This window comes from Oryza sativa, chromosome 11 (genome assembly GCF_034140825.1).
Source record: "Oryza sativa Japonica Group chromosome 11, ASM3414082v1".
Classification (NCBI taxonomy): Eukaryota; Viridiplantae; Streptophyta; class Magnoliopsida; order Poales; family Poaceae; genus Oryza; species Oryza sativa.
The window spans coordinates 22,197,501-22,220,149 of NC_089045.1; the positions used below are offsets into that span (position 1 = coordinate 22,197,501).

At 37.8% G+C, this 22,649-nt stretch overlaps 1 protein-coding gene and 1 long non-coding RNA gene across 4 annotated transcripts in view; one reads left to right on the forward strand and one right to left on the reverse strand.

Moving 5' to 3' along the window:
* The window catches only part of LOC107276502 (cysteine-rich receptor-like protein kinase 44), an 11,893-nt gene extending 587 nt beyond the window's left edge, over positions 1-11,306 (forward strand). The window contains exons 1-8 of one of the 2 annotated variants that reach the window (XM_026021064.2): positions 1-276; positions 4,142-4,180; positions 4,672-4,794; positions 5,843-5,955; positions 6,803-7,013; positions 7,104-7,341; positions 7,506-7,659; positions 7,786-8,422. The exon at positions 1-276 is cut by the window's left edge and continues 587 nt beyond it. In XM_026021064.2, coding sequence (XP_025876849.1) covers positions 1-276; positions 4,142-4,180; positions 4,672-4,794; positions 5,843-5,955; positions 6,803-7,013; positions 7,104-7,341; positions 7,506-7,659; positions 7,786-7,827 — 1,196 coding nt within the window. In that variant the 3' untranslated portion in view covers positions 7,828-8,422. Of the gene's footprint in view, positions 277-4,141; positions 4,181-4,671; positions 4,795-5,842; positions 5,956-6,802; positions 7,014-7,103; positions 7,342-7,505; positions 7,660-7,785; positions 8,423-10,820 lie in introns of those variants that run through there. The other variant, XM_015760048.3, reaches the window with a different exon arrangement.
* Positions 11,307-13,857: 2,551 nt separating this feature from the next.
* Positions 13,858-17,120, reverse strand: LOC9268344 (uncharacterized). Of its 2 annotated transcripts, XR_010737617.1 has the most exons (6): positions 16,536-17,120; positions 16,007-16,028; positions 15,224-15,386; positions 14,899-15,009; positions 14,144-14,180; positions 13,858-14,050 (listed from the first exon to the last, which is right to left on the reverse strand). It is a non-coding gene; the product is annotated as an uncharacterized lncRNA (long non-coding RNA). The 2 variants fall into 2 exon arrangements; XR_010737616.1 differs by lacking the exon at positions 16,536-17,120 and having other exon boundaries at positions 15,224-16,012.
* Positions 17,121-22,649: the final 5,529 nt, after the last annotated feature.

A 22,649-nucleotide genomic window follows, 5' to 3' on the forward strand; every position in this document is an offset into this window, starting at 1 on the left:
GCTTCGTGACGTACCAGGAGATCGCGGACGCGAGCAACATCCCCGATCCCAATAAGATATTCGTCGGGCAGGAGCTGTGGATTCCGCTGCCCTGCAGCTGCGACCAGGTGGATGGCCACAACGTCACGCACTTCGCTTACAAAGTCCGCGCCGTGGACACCACGTCGGCGATCGCCGCCAAGTTTGGGGTCCTCGAGTCCACGCTAATGAGGATCAATGGGATAACCGATCCCAAAAACCTAGTCCAGGGGCAGATTCTTGATGTCCCAATACCTGGTATGAACTTTTCTCTTTATTTTTTCTCGATTACACGGAAGATGCTGCCCGCGAATGCTTCCCCTAACACATGATTAAGAGGTGAAAACCAGCAACAAAAGCTTTGTCAAGTGATTGATTTTTCTTATTTATCGATCATTTTTCAAAATTACTATATTATAACATTCAATAACTTACATCTTTTTGTTGAAGTGAGACAAATATTGTTCTAGATTAACTTTTTGAAGAAATTGTACAGTAGTGTTGATCTTTCTAAAAAAATCGATCTAGATAAGCATAAAAATACATCTAGATTAATCCAGCAAATGAAAACAAATAAAACTAAAAGTTACACTGAATTTGTTGTAGTAGTTTCTAAATTACCTAAGTTTAGTTGATTGACACATAAGGAAAAAAAAAACCCAGAAGACTAACGAAACTTAACGGTCGTTTTATATTCTTCCTTTAATTTGATTATCTAACAAAATAATAAGGATTCTTTTTCTCATTTTTACCTACGTATAAGGATTTCAGAAAAAATTTATGCCTGGGTAGAGTGAATTGGCGGGCACCTCTCATTTTTCTGCTTAGACCAATTTCGTGTTGACATGTTATCCAAACCGAAAGTGATTGCACTATAAACAATTGCACACTGCGTTGAATAATGTAGTATGTGTGAGAAAGTTTGAAAATAGTGACAAAATTCTAGCATCGAGACTTTGAACAGTACATTGCTATACCTCTGACTTTAAATAAGTGCATTTCTAATATTTGAAGAACATAACTACTATAAAGATAAAAATGACATAGATACCCTCAATTAAATCAGGAGAAGTCAAAGGTGAGAACGTAATTGGGGTATGGTAGGAAAATACCTGAATATAAAATACTTGATATGATTAGTACTCCCTCCACCCCAAAATATCAGCATTTTTAGACTTCGACACAGTTTTTGAATATCTATAAAGTTAAGATGCTTTAAATAAAAAGATTGCATATTACAATAGTTTGTTTAATGATAAATTTAATAACATCAATTTTACATGATTGATCTTTTTATTTGTTGGCTATTAATAGTCAAATTTGAAAATGTTTGACTTAGCATTATTCTAAAAATACTTATATTTTGGGACGGAGGGAGCAGTACTTGAGAAGAGTATTTATTTTTGAAAAAAGTTAAAGTGTTAACTATTTAGGGGTGGAGGTAGTAAAAAAAAGTACTCCATCCGTCCCAAAATAAGTTTATCTTTGTCCCATTTTGTTTGTTCCGAATGAGTTTATTTTTAAGTCATCGTTGGATTAAAGTTTATAAAAGTAGGGAATAAATACATTATAAGTAAATAAAGTGAGGGATAATTTCATTAAGATTTGGTAAAGTAAAAGGTATTATTGTCATTTTACTTTTGTATTGGTAGGTGTGGGATGAGCAAACTATAAACTTATTTTTGGGATGGAGGTAGTACTAATTAAGGATGAACAAAAGATATTGCAAACTAATCTTAATATTGGAAGGTACTCATGGTTGGTAAAAACCTCCAACCTTTAGGGGAGTTGTGACTCAGGAGTCCTATTTAGCGCGTACACACTAGGGGCCTGTTTGGTATAGCTCCAACTCCAAAATTTAGGGCTTATTTGGTACAGCTCCAACTCCTAAATTTAGCTCCAGGAGTTGGGTCTGGAGTGGAGTTGTGGAGCTGTCTAAACCCAGCTCCACAACTCTAGTTCATTTTATGAGAGAGCTCCAACTAGCTCCACTCCCAGTTTTGGTGGAGCTGAAACTGTTTCGCTGAGCTCTAGCTCTAGGAGGGGTGGAGCTGGAGCTGGAGCTGTGCCAAACAGGCCCTTAGCTTCAGGAATTGGGTCTGGAGTGGAGTTGTGGAGCTGTCAAAACCCAGCTCCATCTAGTTCATTTTGCGAGAGAGCTCCACCCAGCTCCACTCCCATTTTAGGCGGAGCTGAAACTGTTTGGTTAAGCTCCATCTCCAGGAGAGGTGGAGCTGGAGCTGTGCTAAACAGGCTCTAGGTAGGGAAGAAGCGCACACCTTTTTCAATCTCCTTCTTCCATTGTTGAAAATTTTTAACTCAGATATGAAAACTTTTAACTTAGATTTCAAAATTTTCAAGTTAGCTTTTAAAACTTTCAACTTTATAATTTAAAATCTTTGGACTACAAATTCAAAAATTTTAACTAAATTATTTCTTTTTTTTAAAAAAAGAACAGAACTATATATATTACCATTAGCATATAAATCAACGCCATTATTTAACGAGAAAGAGGAGGGGGGGGTACGTGTTGCTTATGTAGCCAGTGCGCACGCGCCCATTAGCCGCCCACGCTGTGGCTAGCTGTTGTGTTTACAACGCAGTAGCTAAAAAGAAATCCTTTAGTTTCCATTTATTTGGCATTCTTGAGTCCATGAGCAAGGCAACAATACATATCTACCTATGACTAAATGTCCCGAGAGAATGTGCTATTTAAAATCCAAGAATATTTGTAGATTTGTCTTAAGTTCTTTCGTAATTCCATAAAACTTACTATTTTTTATAAACTTGTTCTAATAACAACAACATATTTGTTCAATGAAGGGAGTATATATTTAGAATCTAGAAAAGCGGTTAACAATGCCAATTAAATAAAAATGGAAAGAGTTCCGTTACATCCATAATTGAGGGACACACATGTTAGCAACTTTTGAGGAAGTTTCCTCACGGCGACGATGCACACCACCTTAGAATATTAATTTTCATGTTCAAATCATCCGCTATAGATTAAAAAAATACTAAAAGTATAATTCAGTTATAGATTTTCTTTTACCATTACGATTTTTTTTCAATATCATGGAAGATGCAAACACCATCAGATATGCACGGCACCGCACACACGTCCATGAGTGTGCCACATCAACATACTTAAAAAGACAGGGACCAACGGAAAACTCCTGTCTCCTGACATGACCTCACTAATTAAATGTCTAAATGCTTAAATGGATTCAAAAGCACTCCCACATGTGTAATATTCATGGGTATCAGATTGAACCCTGTGGGGTAGAGTTATATGCTCCCATGACTCCAGTAGTAATACATACATAAAAGTGTACAATTCACATTTCATACCTAATTGCTACTTATTTTGCACAAGCAAAGCTTATATTTGTTTTTGAAAGCTCTCTTACCATCTTTGCATCAAGAAATTTCACATTAAGTTTTTAGGGCTCCTTTGTAATGCATGATTAATTGAGAAAAGACTAGAATACTATAAAATAGATTACTACAAAACATAAAGAAAAGACCGTTTGATAAAATGCATGAAAAGCCACAAGAATTTTTTAGGGAGATAAAGACTAATAGAAAAATATCCATGAGGTTGGAGACCATGTTAAATTTCCTTCAAAACTTTGATGGATTGAGGCATTTATAGATCGATTTCATATGATTTAGTAGTGCCCCAATCATTTATTTGAAGGGCCATTTAGGTAAAAGAATCTATTGGATTCAAATCCTAATTTTTTTTCCATGTATTCTTTGTTTTGTTCTTTTTCTTGTTTTTGGGACAAACATGAAATCCTTAGTAATAGTGGGTTATGTTCACTTTATTTTTTAATATGAGCCTCCTTTACCTAGGGTTACCTGTATTTTACATATGTTTCGGATATATTTACATACTTTTGATGGGTACCTACTTGTTCACTTTTAAAACTATAATATTACTAAATAGAATTCATTGTATTCATTATCTTTATGCGGAAAAAGCTATCTAAAGGAGCCTAGAGATTTTATTTTTTAAATGGCATCATGTCTCATTTTAGCTAGTTACTAGCATATCCTCTCCTTTAAAAAAGAAAACTCAAATATTTTGAATTTACGGTGTTAATTGCTTGCATGGCAGGTAATGATACAATGGCACGAATGGCTCGGAAGCATGAAGGTAATTGCCCTCTCTTATTTGATTTTGCTGAATGCGCATGTGGGAAATAAGGAGCACTGAATCAAGTTACTACACTAATTAAATTTAGCCTGACAGTGAAAATAACGTGTGGTGTGTGTTGTGGTGGATATGCGCGTACATCTTCTATTTAATCGCTGAAAAATAATAATTGGTGATTTTGCCAAAATCCAATACTGGATAAACACCATACTGGTGAGAATTTACTAAGAAGACATTCAGGTGTTTTAATAAAAAAAGTCAAAAATTTATTGTAATATATTCATTGAATTTTTCCTCCTGAAAACACCACATTAGAACACAGTTTTGCGCAACATGTTATATACTGCTTCATGGAGATAACGATTTCGTAGCCAGGACAAGCAATGTTACAGTCTATTATTGAAGGAGCAGATCACATTGGTGCTTAATGAATTTGTGTTTTCTTTTTTTTGTATAATCTCCATCTGGATAAGACATAGTTTATCTAGCAGGAAAGTCGAGAACAATTGGCACTATTCTTGGGATTACACTGCCAGGAACTGTTGCTATTTTAGCAGTTTTATTTTTCTTCCTTCACATCTGGAGGAGGAGACGAGCAAAAGAGCCACTATCATGTAACTCCTCTTGCCTCTTTCGTTTCTTTTTCCAGGTTTGAATGATTGCTAATTTATGCTTTTTACGAAACTGAATTGGGACTGGTTTACATAGAAGAATTCTTGCGTTCAATGGATGCTTTGTTTCTTTACGTACTCCCTCCATAAAAAAAAAAAACTCAACCTCGTACTAGGATGGGTCCCATCCTAATACAACGAATCTAGATATAGTGTACGTTCAGATTTGTTATACTAGGATGTGTCTCATTAAAGTATTAGGTTGAGTTTTTTTTGGGACGGAGGAAGTACTGGTTAACATCCACACCTCTCTTTTTTTTTAAAAAAAAAAAGGAGTTAAAAGTCCACATGGAACATATGGTTTCGTACATATAGCACTTCTATGATGTTGAGTGGAAATGTAAAGAAACTGTTGGAAATGTGCATGAAAATACTTTAGCCACTGCAGAAAGTCACTGTGGAGAAATAGATCTTCATGGTTCTCCATGCTACTTATAAAACTGCTAGGAAATATTGTTGATCAACACAAATCCACAATGCTAGTAAGGATGGTTCTGTTTTATTGGTTGCCTATTAATCATGTAGAAGTGATTATTATTTCTCAACCATCCAATTGTAAGAACGAAATGCCATAATGTTTTGTATCATTCATGTAAAGTTTGAACTCATGCCCACCTCATGATTTATACCAACTTCAACAAAATACAATTACACAAAAAATAAACACAACAATACTTCTTTATTAATATGTGGCATCATATTAATTTGAAATGGACCAACGAGTTGATTGTTTTGAACAAAAAGAGGTATTAAGATAGTTATTTGATCAAACAAAAGGTATTAATTTGATCAAAGAAGATGATAATTTGATAAAGAAAGAGGAATTAAGATACACACATGCTACAAGTTACATTACATATTATTGCATTCAGACCACATTTAGTGTTATTTTTAACACTCAATGGGAGTCTGTAAAACCATCTGATCAGGTCACATAATCACATTTATATCCTATATGCGGTTGTTAAGATAGTTATTTTCATTTTGACAGGGTTGATTAATCAGGAGGACATTAATATTGATCTCTCGACTTTGCGAACAGCAACAAATAACTTTGATGAACGAAATAAGCTCGGAGAAGGTGGTTTTGGTGTGGTCTACAAGGTATCAACATTATTTAACAAAATCCGGCGTAGATGATTTGTACTTAATTGATAGTAGAAGTTGTCGGCACGTCATTGCTTTTGTTTTGATGTTCAAACAAGTTAACAAAACGAAGCAAATCCTTTTATCATTCATACACAACCTATAACTCATTTTCAAGTTTTTTTATATATAATGTAAATGGTTTACATCTCCGGCTTATGCCCTAATGCACACAACCATAAGATTGTTTACCAAATAAAAAAGAGATAATAGATGATAAAACAAACCCCCTACTCCCCTTTATTAGTAACTAGCGTTAAACCATATAGATTCAACCAGCAATTCTAATAGAACTACGCCACCCATACTGGAATAAGAGACCCTTCGCTACCAATTCTAAAAGTATAGCACCACTGCACATAATATCCTACTCCTCATGTGGTTGCATCATAGATCAAAAGTGGAGCTAATACGAAAATATGAAGATAACCTGCATCGGGTTAGACAATTGCTTACCATTAAAAACTTTATCATTACGGCACTTCCAAATTGACCAACATAAAGCACTAGCTCAAATTAATATCATCTTTTACATAGACCTAGGCATTCCTCTAAGCCAATTACCAAAAATATTTTTGGCATTATGAGGTGGATGAATATTAAAATCAAAGAACACACATATCTAAATAAATCGAGCAATATGACACGCAAAGAAAAGATGATGGATTGTCTCTTTTGCTGGAAAAAAAAACAATATTTGCCCCCCCCCCTCCCCCCCAACACACACATTCGTTTAGCCAGCTTACCTTTTCAAGTTCTTTACAACATGTTTTACATATATATTTGCAAATTCACACATGGACAGGGAGCTCTTCCAGATGGACAACAGATAGCAGTGAAGAGGCTCTCAAATTGTTCAAGGCAAGGAATAAATGAACTGAAAAATGAGCTAGTTTTGGTTAGCAAGCTTCAACACAAAAATCTTGTGAGACTTGTTGGTGTTTGTGTGGAAAACCAAGAAAAGTTGCTCGTGTATGAGTACATGCCCAAAAGAAGCTTGGATACCATCCTTTTCGGTATGTTTATTTCTTTCAAAACAAATTAGTTGTTATTTCCATTAAAAAATTCCATAGTAGAGATATCTATACTTCTTCTTCGAGTGGCAGATCCGGATAAAAGCAGGGAATTAAGTTGGGAGAAGAGATTGAAAATCATAATTGAAATTGCTCGAGGTTTAGAGTACCTGCATGAAGAGTCTAGATTGAAGATCATCCACCGCGATCTCAAGGCAAATAACATTCTATTAGACTCCGATTTGACTCCAAAGATTTCAGACTTTGGATTGGCAAAGTTATTTGGAGCAGATCAATCTCATGTTATCACAAATCGAGTAGCTGGGACATAGTAAGTAAAATATCACAATTCAATATATATAATCGATAGAGATATAATATAGAAAGTACACCCAGTGAATGGGAATGACGATCATGAGCCTATATAAAGCTGGATTCTATTTATTCTTATGACCTTTTATGAGAATAGATGATAATTGTTTTCAATTTTTACAGTGGATATATGGCACCTGAATACGCAATGTTTGGACAATATTCCGTCAAGTCTGATGTATTCAGCTTTGGTGTTCTTATTCTAGAGATTGTCACAGGAAGAAGAAGCATGGGCTCATACAGTGATCATGAGCAATCTTTCAACCTCTTAGACCTTGTGAGTTTGACCATGCATATTATATTCCTACTAAGAATATGAATTATAAGCTCTAATGTTTTTTCAGTTATCCTTCATATCCAAAAATTAATATATTAATGCTCTGACGTTTATAAATTCTTTTAGATAGAAGAAACATATTGCCGGCCAGCCTCTGAAGATTTGTAAATGATACTACCTCCCTTTTTAATATATGATGCCGTTGACTTTTTACCAACGTTTAACCATTCATCTTATTCAATTTTTTTTTCAAATATAAAAATATTTAAGTCATGCTTAAAGAACATTTGATGATAAATCAAGTCACAATAAAATAAATAATAATTATACGATTTTTTTAATAAGACGAATGGTTAAACGTATCTCAAAAAGTTAACGGCGTCGTATATTACAAAACGGAAGGAGTACTATACATATGTATACATATGGTTTAGGTAGAGCTAAGATGCATGTGTTAGAACACGCAAGGATTTGTGTGTGCATTCGTAGAGCGTGCGCCGGATGCGCGTCTTTGGCATTATCTTGAAGCTGGAAATTAGCTTGTGAGCATCAATTTGATAATAATCTAGAGAATTAACATACCTATCTATCGGTTACTACTACATTTAAATTCTGTAGCTACTAAGAATGGAGTAAAGAATGTACTACGAAGATGGAGATCGCAATTCTAGTAGCAGCTGAAGATTTTAGAATGGCTACATTTATTAGAAGCTCCCTAGATAGAATCTTAAGCTGCATACTTTCTAAACTAGTATTTACATATCAAAATTATTGAAAATGATCCACTTTACTCCCTAATATAACTATTTTTCTGTTTTATTTGTCCCTATATAACTCGTATTTTGCACTATAATTTGATTGGATGATGATATATTTTATTACAACTTACGTCGCCGCATTATTTTTAGAAATTTTTATCATCGTTTACAAAGGTCGAAGCAACCTAAGATTGATTAAAACATTGTACATATGAAGTTCATGTAATAATGAAAGAAGTTTTGAACTTTGTTAATGGTGTCACCAATAGCCCTACAAAATTGCAGCTTAAAATACAACTTAATTACACAAAGGAAAAAGTCCAAATAACCCCCTAAACTTTGGATGAAAGTCCATCTAACACCCTGAACTTTGAAACCGGTCATTCAACCCCCTAAACTTTACAATACCATTTATATAATCTCCTAAGATGGTTTTACATAATGGTTTTTATCTAATTTGTATATAAGCTAGATGAGTTTGATCACATGTCATACACTTTTTGCTTATTATTAGCTTTCATTTACAAACAAGTACCAACATAATAATAATAGTATGATGTCACTCTACAAAAATAAATTGATAACTTATAACTGATGATATGCAAATATGTTATATTAGTTATTCAAAATTGTTTGTTTAAGCTTCCAAATTATGCAAAACCATCATCCAAAACCACCTAAAGGAGTAATATGGTTGGTATGGCAAAGTTTAGGGGGTTGGATGTCTAATTTTAAAGTTCAGGGTGCTAGACAGACTTCCATCTAAAGTTTAGGGGGATATTTGAAATTTTTCCTTATACAAATAGAGCAAAAATAAATATTATTTGGTAATTGAATGAACCAATGTTTTACGGATAAAATAAAAAAATTTTACAGGATATGAAGTGCTCTAATAAAATGGTTCGTGGGAGTAAAAATTGAAACTTTTTTTAAAGTAACTAGCAAAATACCCATAAGTTGTTATGGAATTTAGAAAACCACATCGGCACATTGAAAAAATAATATATTTTGAATTTAGAGCTTAATTTTAGAATTAAATTAGATGTTTTTTATAATATTATATTTTTGGGGTAAAAAGGTGTAAACGGATTCGATTGATTTGTCATGACTGCGTAACTCCCTCCCTCAAAAAATTGCATATTTGATTTTGAGAGGTATGAACACGCGTAGATCCCTCATATCATAGTTTTAAAGAGTTAAGTGATAGTAGATTCACCACCATCCCTACTCTCTTCTCGATAGTTATAGATACTTAGATTCACTATCAGCAAAGAATTCAGATGGAACTAAGGCCCCTTTGATTCAAAGAAAATTCATAGAAATTTTAGAGGATTTTATTCCTATAGGAATTTTTCCCTGCAAAGCCTTTTGAATTAAAGGAATGAACCCTACGAAATCCTATGAAATTCCTATAGAATGCCTCTTCCTATACAAGTTTTGAAGGAAATTTAGGGCCCCTTTGAATCGCAGGGTTGAAAAAAATGGAGGAATAGGAAAAACACATCATTCTGATAGAAATGTAAGTGTAAAACGGAGGATTGCAAAACACAGGAAAAACATAGGAATGACCGTTTGATTGGACCACAGGAAAAACACAGGAATTTGAGGAGAGATAAAGACTCAAAGGATTTCTTCCATGAGGTTCTACCTCTTGTTAAAATTTCTCCAAAACTTGTATGGGAAGATGCATTCCATAGAAATTTCATAGGATTCCATAGGGTACAATCATTTGATTCAAAGGGCTTTGTAGGAAAAATTCCTATAGGAATGAAATCCTCTAAAATTCCTATAAATTTCCTTTGAATCAAAGGGGGCCTTAACAAGAGGTAGAACCTTATGGAAAAAAAATCATTTGAGTCTTTATCTCTCATTAAATTCCTGTGTTTTTCCTGTGGTCCAATCAAACGGTTATTCCTATGTTTTTCCTGTTATATGCAATCCTCTGTTTTACACTTATATTTTTGTCAGAATCTTAGGGCCCCTTTGAATCGTAGAATTGAAAAAACGGAGGAATAGGAAAAATATAGGATTCTGATAAGAATGCAAGTATAAAACAGAGGATTGCAAAACACAGGAAAAACACAGGAATGGCCGTTTGATTGGACCACAGGAAAAACGCAGGATTCAGATGAGAGAGATAGACTCAAGGGAAGTTTTCCAAGAAGTTGGAGTGGATGTTAAATTTCCTACGTTTTTCCTCTAGAATCGTAGGAAAAGGAAAGTTTCCTACGTTTTTCCTTTTCTCATTCCTACAAATCAAAGGTATGAATAGTGTAGGATTTCAATTCCTTTGTTTTTCCTCCATTTATCCTACAATTCAAATGGGGCCTTATGTTTTTTCTATTCCTCTGTTTTTTTATTCATGTGATTCAGAGAGGCCCTAAATGCATTTGTACTGTGCAGATTTGGCAGCACTGGAACAGGGGAACACTTCTAGAGCTGGTGGATCCGTCGACACTGACCAGAGCTGGCCATGGCACCACCAACCAGTGCTCTCTCCAGGCTGACCAGATGCTGGGGTGCATCCATGTCGGCCTACTCTGCGTGCAGGCGAACCCCGCCGACCGCCCGAAGCTGTCGGCGGTGACCACGATGATCGGCGGCACGGCGTCGCTCAACCCTCCGTCGAGGCCGGCGTTCTGGGTACTCCCGGAGGAGGATGCGACGCGGGCAGCCGGCACCAATTCTTCGCCAGGCGGCAGGGTGATGGCCGCGTCGGCCAACCGTGTCTCCATCACCGAAATCGAGCCAAGATAGGTTACTTGATAATATAACAGAACGAATTACTATATATTCGTCGATAAATTGTTCTAAAAAGTTATGAAATATAAATACAATATAAAAATGTATTATTATGCTATAATTTTATGTAATTATCTTTCAAAAAACTCGCATTAGCACAACGCTAGCATCACGTTGCTTCCGCACTCCATCACCTGTGTACTTACTACACGCTTACTGTGTTTTTTTTTACTTGCACAAATCTCAGAGGAAATCAAATGGTCTAAAACTACATGAATGAAAGTTATAATATTGTAACTATAGGCCATTACCACAGAACTACACGGTATATTTTGGAAGAAAAATTATCGATAGATAATGTATTTACAAAAATCGTTACAAAATGACTCAGGTACTATGATATTGGCGACGCCGTGTGAGAAAAAAAAATATGCGTGAGAACGTACATCTCGTATAGCCTTGTAGGCTACAGTTGCATCTAAAATAAATCTGTAATTATTTTTATAAATATTTTAATAAATAAAATAAAAAATAAAAAAATCATGAATCCAGTGTGCTCAAGCAGTCAAGGGAAACTGGGCCGCATGCAGAAGCGCAGCAGCAGATGAATCGAATAAAGTAAGAATAAGATCACTTCGTGACTCTAAAAAATGATCGAAATCTAATCCGTGACCCTAAACAACAAAATCGGATATCTCGACCCCTAAACTCTTAAAACCGATGCAATTTAACTCACTCGGCGGTTTTGGAGGGTGGTTCCGCTGATACCTACGTGGCATCCCAGTCATCAAATAAATTAAAAAAATAAAGTGGGGCCCACCTATTAGTGACTCCCCTTCTATATTCTCTCTTTCTTCGTTTTTCTTCGTTGGCAGCGGTGGCGGGAGGACGAGGGGAGCGGCGGCGGCTGGCGGCATCGGGGCACAGCGAAACCGGGGGCAGGCGGTCGGCGGTCGTGGCCTCTCTCTCCGACGACGCTCCTGTCCTCGCCCATCCTGCCCTCGCCGCTCCGACCTCACTTGCACGCCGCCGCTGCGAATCAGTCGAGCAGAGGGGGATGAAAGAGGGGGCGACATGACGTCGCCACCGGTCTCATCGACTACTCCGCCACTCCTGCCCTTGCCCGTCCTACCGTCGCCGCTCCAGCCCTCACTTGCGCCGCCGCTACGAATCAGTCGAGCAGAGGGGGATGAAAGAGGGGGCGACATGGCGTCGCCACTGGTCTCGTCGACCACTCCGCCACTCCTGCCCTTGCCCATCCTACCGTCGCCGCTCCAACTCTCACTTGCGCCGCCGCTGCGAATCAGTAGAGCAGAGGGGGACGAGAGTGGGGGCGACATGGCGTCAGTTGAGCGCCTCGCCTCCCTCCTCCGCCAGGCTGTCCACGCCGACCTCTTCGAGCGCCCCGCCCGCCGCATCCTCGAAGACACCGGCAAGGCCCTCGACAAGGCCACCACCCTTCTCGACCGCTGTCGTGGCCACAACCTCATCCGCCTGCTCCTTCAAGAAGACCTCCAACCAGTTTGACAAGTCCCTCGGCGACCTCTCCTAGATCCTCTGCGTCTCCAACTACTTCAACACCGACGACCTCGACGACCAAATCGGCCTCCCCTCCATCGCCCAGAATGAGCCCATCCTTTTCCTCATCTGGGAGCCGATCGCCGTCCTCTACACCAGCAACCCGAAGGCGCGCGCCGATGCCGCCGCCAGCGTCTCCCTCGCCCGCGACAACGACCGGTACACTCGTCCGCCGCTTCCTTCGCCGCCCAGCGCAGCTCCACCCCTCGCCTGCCCTCCTGCCTGCCGCCGCAGCTCTAGCCTCACGCGCTCGCCGTCGGCTGAAGAGGAAGAACCGATGAGAAAGAGACAGAAAAGGGAGAAAGGGAGGAGGAAGAAGGGATTTGTGTGGGCCCCACATGTCAGTGGGGCCGACAACCTTTTTTTTGTGAATGATAAATGGGCCCCGCATATATATTTTTAATTCTAATGCCACTTAAGTGCCACGTCAACGCCACGTAGTACGAAGACTACGTAGACGCCACGTCAGCAAAACCGCTCTTCAAAACCGCTGAGGGAGTCAAATTGAACCGGTTTTAACAGTTTAGGGGGTCAAGATTTCTGGTTTTGCGGTTCAGGGTCATGCATTAGATTCGGGTCACTTTTAAGGGGGGTCAAAGTGAACTTGTTCCAATAAAGTAGCAGCCTTTCCTGTTGGCGCCTGAGCTGCGGGTTCTATTGTTGGGCCGCAGGCGAGACCGCTGTGTGGGCTGTGCCTATTCGCCGCGTCGGGATTGAGATCCTCTCTGATTGAGTCAGGTGACTTTGAAATTATTGACATATGGGTCCATATCAAAGAGAAATTATTGACACTGGTAATCTGCCCGTACGGTGGTATTTAATAACGTAATTAAACAACCAAAAATGTATACAATGTATGCTTTAGTGATTAAGACTATAATGCACAAGATAGTTTTAAGATCACACAAAAGAAAAGAAAGAGAATTAGATTGTTTAAATATTTATCAATCTGAATCTGATATATATAATAAATAGGTCAAACGTAGACATGTTTGATACAATACATAAATACCTTTGACCAGCAGTGAAACACATTGTCTGCTAAATCTTCAGGATGCGTTTGCACAGTCTCATAGATATAGGAGAAAGCATATTCACAAATCTTGAAGCACAAAGGAGGTAAACAAATTTTAAAAATTTTAATTGGCTCTGTGACAATAATCTAACATCTACAGCACTATAAAAAATGATGTCTAAACGGCACAAGTAGGTTGGTGCAGTAGTGCGTAAGTTGCAACTTAAACCTTGAAGTATTAAACCTTGATGTTCACCCTTTGGCTCTAGAAACTATTCCTCTGCATTGTCATCGGCCACTGAGATGGAGTATTATCTCAACATTGTAGTATTACCTACCAACAGAGATTGTTTATTTTTTTATTTTACATTGACAGGAAGATCCTTGATACCTTGGTTCTTTGAAGAGGTTATATGCCTCCGTCCAATCTGAAATAGTAAACAACGAACAAATCGTAAGGGCAAAATATATAAAAGGTACCAGTTAATCAAACAAAATGTAGTATACATGCGCAAAAATCATTGTACATTAAATTTAATTATCAAAGGTGACATAATCTTTACCCTGCAATACTCATCCATCATCTCATATAACTCCAAGCATTCAGATTTGTAAGATGCATTTATAAATTTCGTAAAGGAACCTATCAAAGTTCATCCATCAGCTTGTTACAGTTCTTATAAGTGATAGTTTTGTGTTGAACATGTGACGGTTTTCCAATTGCAAAAAAACAAAGAGAACTTGCAAAAAGCAAGTTGAGTTTTCATTAAAAAAACGAGTTCAGTGGTTGGGAGTAGAGAAGAAAACAAAGCTTAAAATGTGAAAGTAATTGCAGGGAATAAAATTGTGGTGTAAGCATTGAAACTGCAAGCAATGCACTGATTAACTTGACTATTACATGTAAGTCTGTTCTAACTCAATAACTAACTGCATCCGCTTTACTGACCAAAACTATAGTCAACCTTGAGCAGGATGAGCACATCCACAAACCCATGGAAGATGTGCTCCAACACAGAAGACCATAAGCAAGAGCTATGTAATTTGCCTTCAATTCAGTGAGTCCCAGTTTCAGTGAGCAAAATCCATCAGATAAGCAAGACAACATGAAAAGGCTACAGAAAACAAGAAAACTTCTGAACCACTCACCTCTTGTCAACACGATCAGTTTTGTTCCTAATCAGCACAATTATAGAAATCACTGCCCCTCAGTTCTGAATTCCTCTATCCATTTTGAAGTGTTTAGGAAATATTGCCTGCCTACAGCATGTAAACTAAATTTAGGGAAAAGGGAGGCAGGACAAGAAGGAGCATTTATAATGCAAACTATCAAAAAATCACAATTTTGTGTTCATGTGCCATCAAATTTGCTTGGCAACAATCTCTGCTGGTCTGCTTCATCCTTGCTACTTCTGTATATGGCACCTTAGATACTATAACATATGCTAAAGAGTGAATCACAATAAGAGCATACCTTCAGTACCGCTCCAGACCAACAACCTCTTCTCGGGTGCCAAGGAGGTCCTCAACGCCGGTTGCTCAGCATGTTAGAATGCAGAGGAGGAACTGAGCAGCTATTCGATTTACTCATTGCTATCAGCTATCAACTTGCATGTGCATCTCCACGCCAACGCAGCCTATTATGCAGTAAAAAGTTCAGTGCATCGTTAAATAAAAATAAAAATACTTCAATCTACATGTTTAATTTTTATCTAAGGGTTATTTTTCAAAGCTACTAACAGTAATTAATAAGTTGTCAATCTGCAGGTCTGGGAAATGATTGGTATGTTAATGGGTGAAATCGAGTAAAGTTACATGGATTTGCATACTGATCTAAAATAAGATTATTAAAACAGATTATTCCATGATAATAACTGTACTGCCAGTAAAGATAATTAAAACAGCAGTAGTAGCAGGAAGTTCCACGCCCAATCTAATTTCAAAATGACTGTAAGAATTCAAGCATGAAGATAAATAATAATTCAAGCATGAAGATAAATAATAGCCGTCAAAATCTGATAAGATGGCAGAGATGTATATCAGTAAATTTGATATGCCGGCAGTGATTTGATATAAAAGTTTTTCCCCTTTCAATTTGACTAGACAACAAATCTACTCCATCAGAAATTAGAAATGTTGTTAGCTGATATTCAGAAAAAAAAAGTAGAGTTTGATTTAGTTGCAGAACGTCTCCAGTCTCCACCAATTTTTGTATCCGACCTAATGGCCCTGAAGGTGCTAGTTACAGTTACATCACCTTTATTTTCCTTTTAGTATATCTGCAAGCCATTGAAATGAGTCAGGACACAAATCAGCTAATATTAGCATTCGGGAGGGATAGAAAGATGTAAAATCCACAACAATTTTCAGACGAGTAATTTCACATAGAAACTCATAATTTGAATAAAAATAATACGTCACATGTAAACAATCCAATTGTGAAATGTCTAAAATTTGCTTCTTTCCTCCTTGGAAGGCAGAACCAGGAGTTCGATCCCTAAGACGATAGAGCAAGAGATAAGGATATTTACGCGAACACACAATAGGTTTGTGCGACAGTATTTTATAACCTCCGTTGCACTCGGGAGAAAAAGGCCAACATAACTGAATGGAGAGTGTGTTAAATCCATATTATTAAGCATCAAATGTGTGCTATTGCACCACATGAATCCTAGCATACATATACCCAAAATTTCTGTTATACTCATCACACTTGAGTACTTTAGGCAAAATCAGTAATTTCAAGAAAAAGGAGAGGTGCGAGATGAACCTGTTCAGGAACCAACCTCGAGGTCGTCGATTACCGTCAGAAGACACCGCGTGGACTACTCCTTTTTCGCCGCGAGATGATAGGGCACGCGGGCAACGGAGGTAGAGGGGACCGAAGATGCTGCGTCCACTGCTCCTTTACCGCTGCCAGATATAGTTGGTGACGGCTGGAGCGGACGGGCGCGATGGGGATCCGAGCTGGGACCTGGCGCCATGGCGGACCGATGGTTGCGGTGTAGATCGGGGGCAGCGTGGAGGAGGCAGCCAAGGCAGGCGACGAGGACCTCGCCGAGTCCGGGAGCAGTTCTGGCGGAGGAGATCGGGGGAGGCGCGGAGGAAACCGGCAAGCGGGGAGAGGAGGGGAGGTCGGAGTGCGGCACACGACGGCGAACAGGTGGCGTGCGGCTGGGCGTCGTGGAGGGTAGTCCGGCGGTGGCGTTGGAGAGGGAAGGGAGCGACGCGGGAGATGATATGGGATGCGGGAGGAGCGGCGACGATGGTGAGGCGGCGGCGCGGGGCGATGGGAGATGCGGCTAGTGGCGATGGACGGGGAGCGGCGTTGGGGAGTCGGTGGCGCGGCTGGCTGAGGGAGAGGAAAGCGTGCGAAGGAAAAGGGGCGGCGACTGATATTCGGTCGGTGAGGCCCCCCCCCCCCCCCCCCCCCCCCCACATGCGTGAGTGATTTTCGGTCGGACCTCGCGTGCGTGCGTGCGCGCGCTGTCGTCCGATCTCATGCGTTGGATGATTTACAACCGTTGGATGTGTCACGTGATGAATGAGTAAAATAAGTTGTTGAACTATAAGTTAGATAGATTAGAGTTCATATCAAAGAGAGTTCATACGGTTAGTCAGTAGAAAATATCAGGTAACTTAAGTCACAGGATCTAAAATCCCCACGTCCGTACATTGGTTTGCACTTGTGGGAGATAATACTCCAATAGTAGCTAGCCCTTGACATAATTTTTTTTTCTGATATTAGATTGCTTCTACACTTTTTATTTAACCATTGGATTTGAGTGAGTATTTTTTTCAATTCATAATAAATCTGTTCACAGTAAAAGTTTGGCCTAATTTATTTGTTAGTTTTTGATTAACCCAGGTTTTATTTTACGTCTATCAGCTTTCTCCTTGCAGATTAGAGTTTTCTCGGAATCACCTATACATTTGTCGACAAATTTTCTTTCAAAAATTTGGTAGATGTAATTACAGTACAATCGCGATGTAATTATACTATAACTTGCATCTAACTACAATTACAATGTAACTTGTGTGTGACATTCAAAATCTCTATGTAACATGCTATTTCGGTGAAACGGAGGTCGTGGGAACGAATCCTCTCACATGTGTGCGCGTTGTGACTTTTTTCCTTCCTCACTTGCATAAATCTTGAAACAAATCTAATGGTTCAAAATTACGTGAAGGTTACATATAAGTTACATTGCAGTTACATGTAAGTTACAATGTATTTACCCTATGATTGTACTGTAATTACATCTATCAAATTTTTAGGAGAAAATTTATCGATAAATATATAGCAAAAGTGGTGTAGTAATTATATTTCAACTGTGGTATAAAACGGATTTGATTCGGTGAAGTTCTGAAGAATTTTTGTTCAATGCGTCTTTCTGTTAATTACTGTTCAGTTACTATATCCTTTCGTAGCACCGTATTTTCATGAGCCTCCGAGTATTTCTAAGGTCAATTTAGTGTTAGACTAACATTATTGTTTCCAACCAATGAGACCGTAAGCTGGATTGTTGTAACCAGCTATCTCAATCTCATACGTAGTTGCTACTAGTACACCTAAAATTGCATGCATTGTTTTTCTTCTTATAAAATTTTCTCCTAAATTACTCATCCGATTTACGATCCGATTACACCATTGTGTTCGTTGCAATTAAATCTTTACAACAAAATCTTACATCACTATATTTTGATTAAAGAAATATCTATGTTGTAAATTTACTTTTATTATATATGTAGTTACTTTAATCATATGTATAAGTTACTTTTCGATTTGATTAAATTACTTCTCATACATTCATAATGTTGTGAGTTGTTTATTAATTTTATAATCATTTTTAGTTAATAACATAATTTGTGCTGATTAAATTTAGTTTCTATATAGACTCACTACCATAAACTCGATTAGCCTTGACGGGCCAAAATTTTCCTGACGGGATTTCCTTTATTTTTGACGGGATTTAGCCGTCAGAAGTAATACAGAAACAGTTTCTGGTAGTGACTCATGTTTTTACCTTCATAACGGATTTACTTTTAATGTCGTGACAAAGTTACTTTCGTTTTGTTTTAAGTTACTTATATAATATGTGTAAATTACTTTTAGGCTTTATTAAATTTATTTTTATATTCAAACATATTATTAATTTAAAAGTAATTTATTTAAATTGTAGAAGTAAGTTAGATATGCAATAGAACTCTCTATAACATTAGAAGTAACTATATTATGACTAAGTTGTAGTAAGAGACTATGTGGAGTAAATTCACAAGCATAGTGTAGAGAATATTTTCAAGTAAATACATTTGTGAAAGTAAGTTCAATAAAATCTAAAAGTAATTTACATAAATCATAAAAGTAACTTAGCATGAAATGGAAGTAAGTTGTTACAACATTAGAAGTAAATTTGTTGTAGGGATAAAAACATGAGTCTATCTAAAAACTAAATTTAATCAGCATAAATTATAGAATTGACTAAAACTAATAATAAAAGTAATCAACTCGGAGCATCACGAATATATAAGTAATTTAATCAAATTTGAATGTAATTTATATATATGATAAAAGTAACTTACATATATAATAAAAGTAATTTACAAACATAAATATTTTTCATCATAATATAATCACGTAAGATCTTGTTACGAAGATTTAATTGCAACGAGCACAATGGTATAATTGGATTGTAGATCGGATAAGTAATTTAAGAGAAAATTTTATAAGAATGAAAAAGAACATGTATGACTTAATAACAAAAAAGAAGATGTGTAGTAGTACTTTTCTCTCTCTTTTTTGCCCTTTCATGCTCCTACTATGTGCATGTGCGTCTCTCTGTGATGCTACAGGCTAGATAAGGAGATCGGATGGCTGTGAGGCGCGTCGTGTGATATAACTAAAATGAGAGGCTTCGATTTAGATTTAACGATATATGCTTGTTCTTTGAAAAAGAACAAATGATTACTCACCTCCCTCCTCTGATCCTGATCCTATAATTCGGACTCTTGCTAATATTCTATTGTGATCACTAGATGTTATCCTGTGGTATACTTCTATGATCTTTAAGATAATAGCTAAATGCCTTTGCTTTGCTACATATGAAAGAAAAAATATTATAATATTACTTAACAATTTAAAGCGTATTTTTCATGAAATATGTTGCCCATCTTTTTGCTATATAGAATACTTTAAACTCAACGTAATTTAATTTTATTTGTGACTACCATTTAGATTTAGTTGTTTTACAATATTAAGAATTTTAAGGGCTAATATGTAAAAGTAACAATTGGAGTAAGTAGAGTGACATATTCACTGGCACCATAATTGAAGTATTTTTAAAAGAGTATAGGTAATAGTTGCTAATGGATGATGATGTTGTATGTTTCTATGTTAAGTTTTAGCATGCGTTAGGCTATAATTAGAGTTGGATCATACACTCTTAATCACTACTAATCATATACTACCTTTGTCACAAAAATATATTACTATAAATTTATCTCATCATTACTTCCTCTTTTTTAATAGAAAAACGCTTTATATAATGTTTGATCATTTGGACTATTACAAAATTTACATAAATATTATTTATTTTATTGTGACATCTTTTAACTTTCAAGCTTTAAACTTTTGAGTATGACTTGTGTTTTAGCATATTAATACTAATTTTTTTTAACTGAACAAATAGTTAAATGTGTGTTGCTCCCTCCGTCCTAGAATATAAGGAATTTCATATGAATATAACACATTCTAGTTCTACAATCTGGACAGGGAGTTTGGGACGGAGGGAGTATCTATTAAGAAACATAATATTTTTTAAAAGTACGGAGGTAGTAGTAATTCATGTATTAATTGTCTCTTGTCCTGTTATAGTATGCAACCTGTCTGGAAACCGTCCAAGGACACACTACCCACATCACCAGTTCACCACATGTCATGTTGCAAACGCTAGCTGACCTGGACCTTCCAGTCATCCGGTGCTAATCGGGCGGGAGCCTCCTAGCTAGCAGCGGCGCAGATCAGGACACGGCGGGTAGAGCGGACTCCCCGACGGTCAAGATGGAGTTTGTTTTGTTGACGAGCATATATATAGCACCAAACTAAACTGAGGAAGCGAGGAGCAGTGGAGACGTCGAAGGTGTGATCGAAGATAGAGCTCGCCGTCGCCGATGGGCGTGGCAATTATTTCGGAGATTTTATGAGAGGCGGCTTCGAGAGAGTTCCAGGTTCAGCTGCATGGCCCCTGCGCTTTGGAAACACAACATGGATACTGCATAAACTATAACGGTCCCAAAATATCTTCAACTTTATTTTTTGATGTGCAAAATAAGATAAAGATAAAAGGGTTGTTCACTTTGATATCTAAATCGATCTTACTAAATTTTGGTAATGTTAAATGGCTAATGTTAAATTGTTGGTATTTGGTAGGGTTGAAACATATAAATTTTATTTGGTTTGGTACATTTATTAAGACTTTGTGAGAAATATTTTAAAATTACTAAAGTTTGGTACGTAGCGGAGGTAAGTCTTGGCAATTACTGGTGGAGAAACGCTTTGTTGTCCCGGTTGGTAACCCCTTTGTAGTCCCGGTTTTCCAACTGGGACTACGAATCCGGGACTAAAGATCACAATCTTTAGTCCCGGTTCAAATAACCGGGAGTAAAGATCGATTTTTAGTCCCGGTTCGTAACACCAACCGGGACTAAAAATATTTAAAAAGTTTTGGTTTTTTTTTTCTTTTCCTTTCATCCGGTTGGCCTTTTTTCTTTTTTATTGTTATTTAGCTTAAGCTAGTGGATCGAATAAATAAAATCAACAACAAAGCCTAAACCATAGATCGAATGAATAAAATCAAACAACAAAGCATCCATATTGTTTACACTTGTTCAGATCTACAATATCTCATCACAGAGAGCATTCATCACAGAGAACAAAGAAAGAAAAAAGAAAATTCCCATCTACAACATCATTCATCAGATAGCATAAAGAAGAGAAAAAAAAAAGTTCTCCTGCCGCCGCCTCCCGACCGGCGCCGGCCGCCCCCGACGCAGCTGGCTGCCGCCTCCCGCCCGGCGCCGGCAGTTGCCCTCTCGACCGCCTCCATCTCGCCGCCCCGCGTCGGGCCGCCGGTGGCGGCCTCCATCCCGTCGCCCCGCCGGAGGGGAAGGGAGGGGAGGAGGGGGAGGTGAGAGGGGAGGAGGAGATGGGGTGAGAGAAGAAGGAAGAGAAGGATGGGAGGAGAGGAGAGAAGAAGATAAGATGGAGATGGCTAGATGGGAGAGGAGGAGATAAGGATGGAATTAATAGGAGACTTTGCATGCGCGTGTACTGGATAGAGGTTTTGTTTTACCGGTTGTTTAACAACCGGGACACGGTGATCTTTACTCCCGGTTGGTAACACCAACCGGGACTAAAATTAGAATTTTTAGTCCCGGTTGGTGTTAACAACCGGGACTAAAGATCACGGGAGGGCCTGACAGCCCCTGACAACATACGAACCGGGACTAAAGATCATCTTTAGTCCTGATCCCAACCGGGACTAAAGATCAAATATGCCCACTGTAGCTACCAACCGGGACTAAAGATCATTTTTAGTCCCGGTTTTTAGTGGAACTGGGACTATTGTGGATTTTGGTCGACCGACCAAAGATGGTTTCTCCACCAGTGTATAATATTTGAATTGTTATCTGTAAAATCTTTGATAATGGTAAAACTAAAACTTGGTAAAATTTCATTTTGGTAACAAAGTAGAAAGCTCAAAGCGCTATTTATTAAGAGGAAAACAATGATAATGGATGTCTAGATAAGGGTAGATCGGAGATATTGAAAAAAAATAAGGGGTAGGTAGGAGGTATTGGTAAAATTCAACTCATCGATTTGCAAATTAGGGATTGTGAGG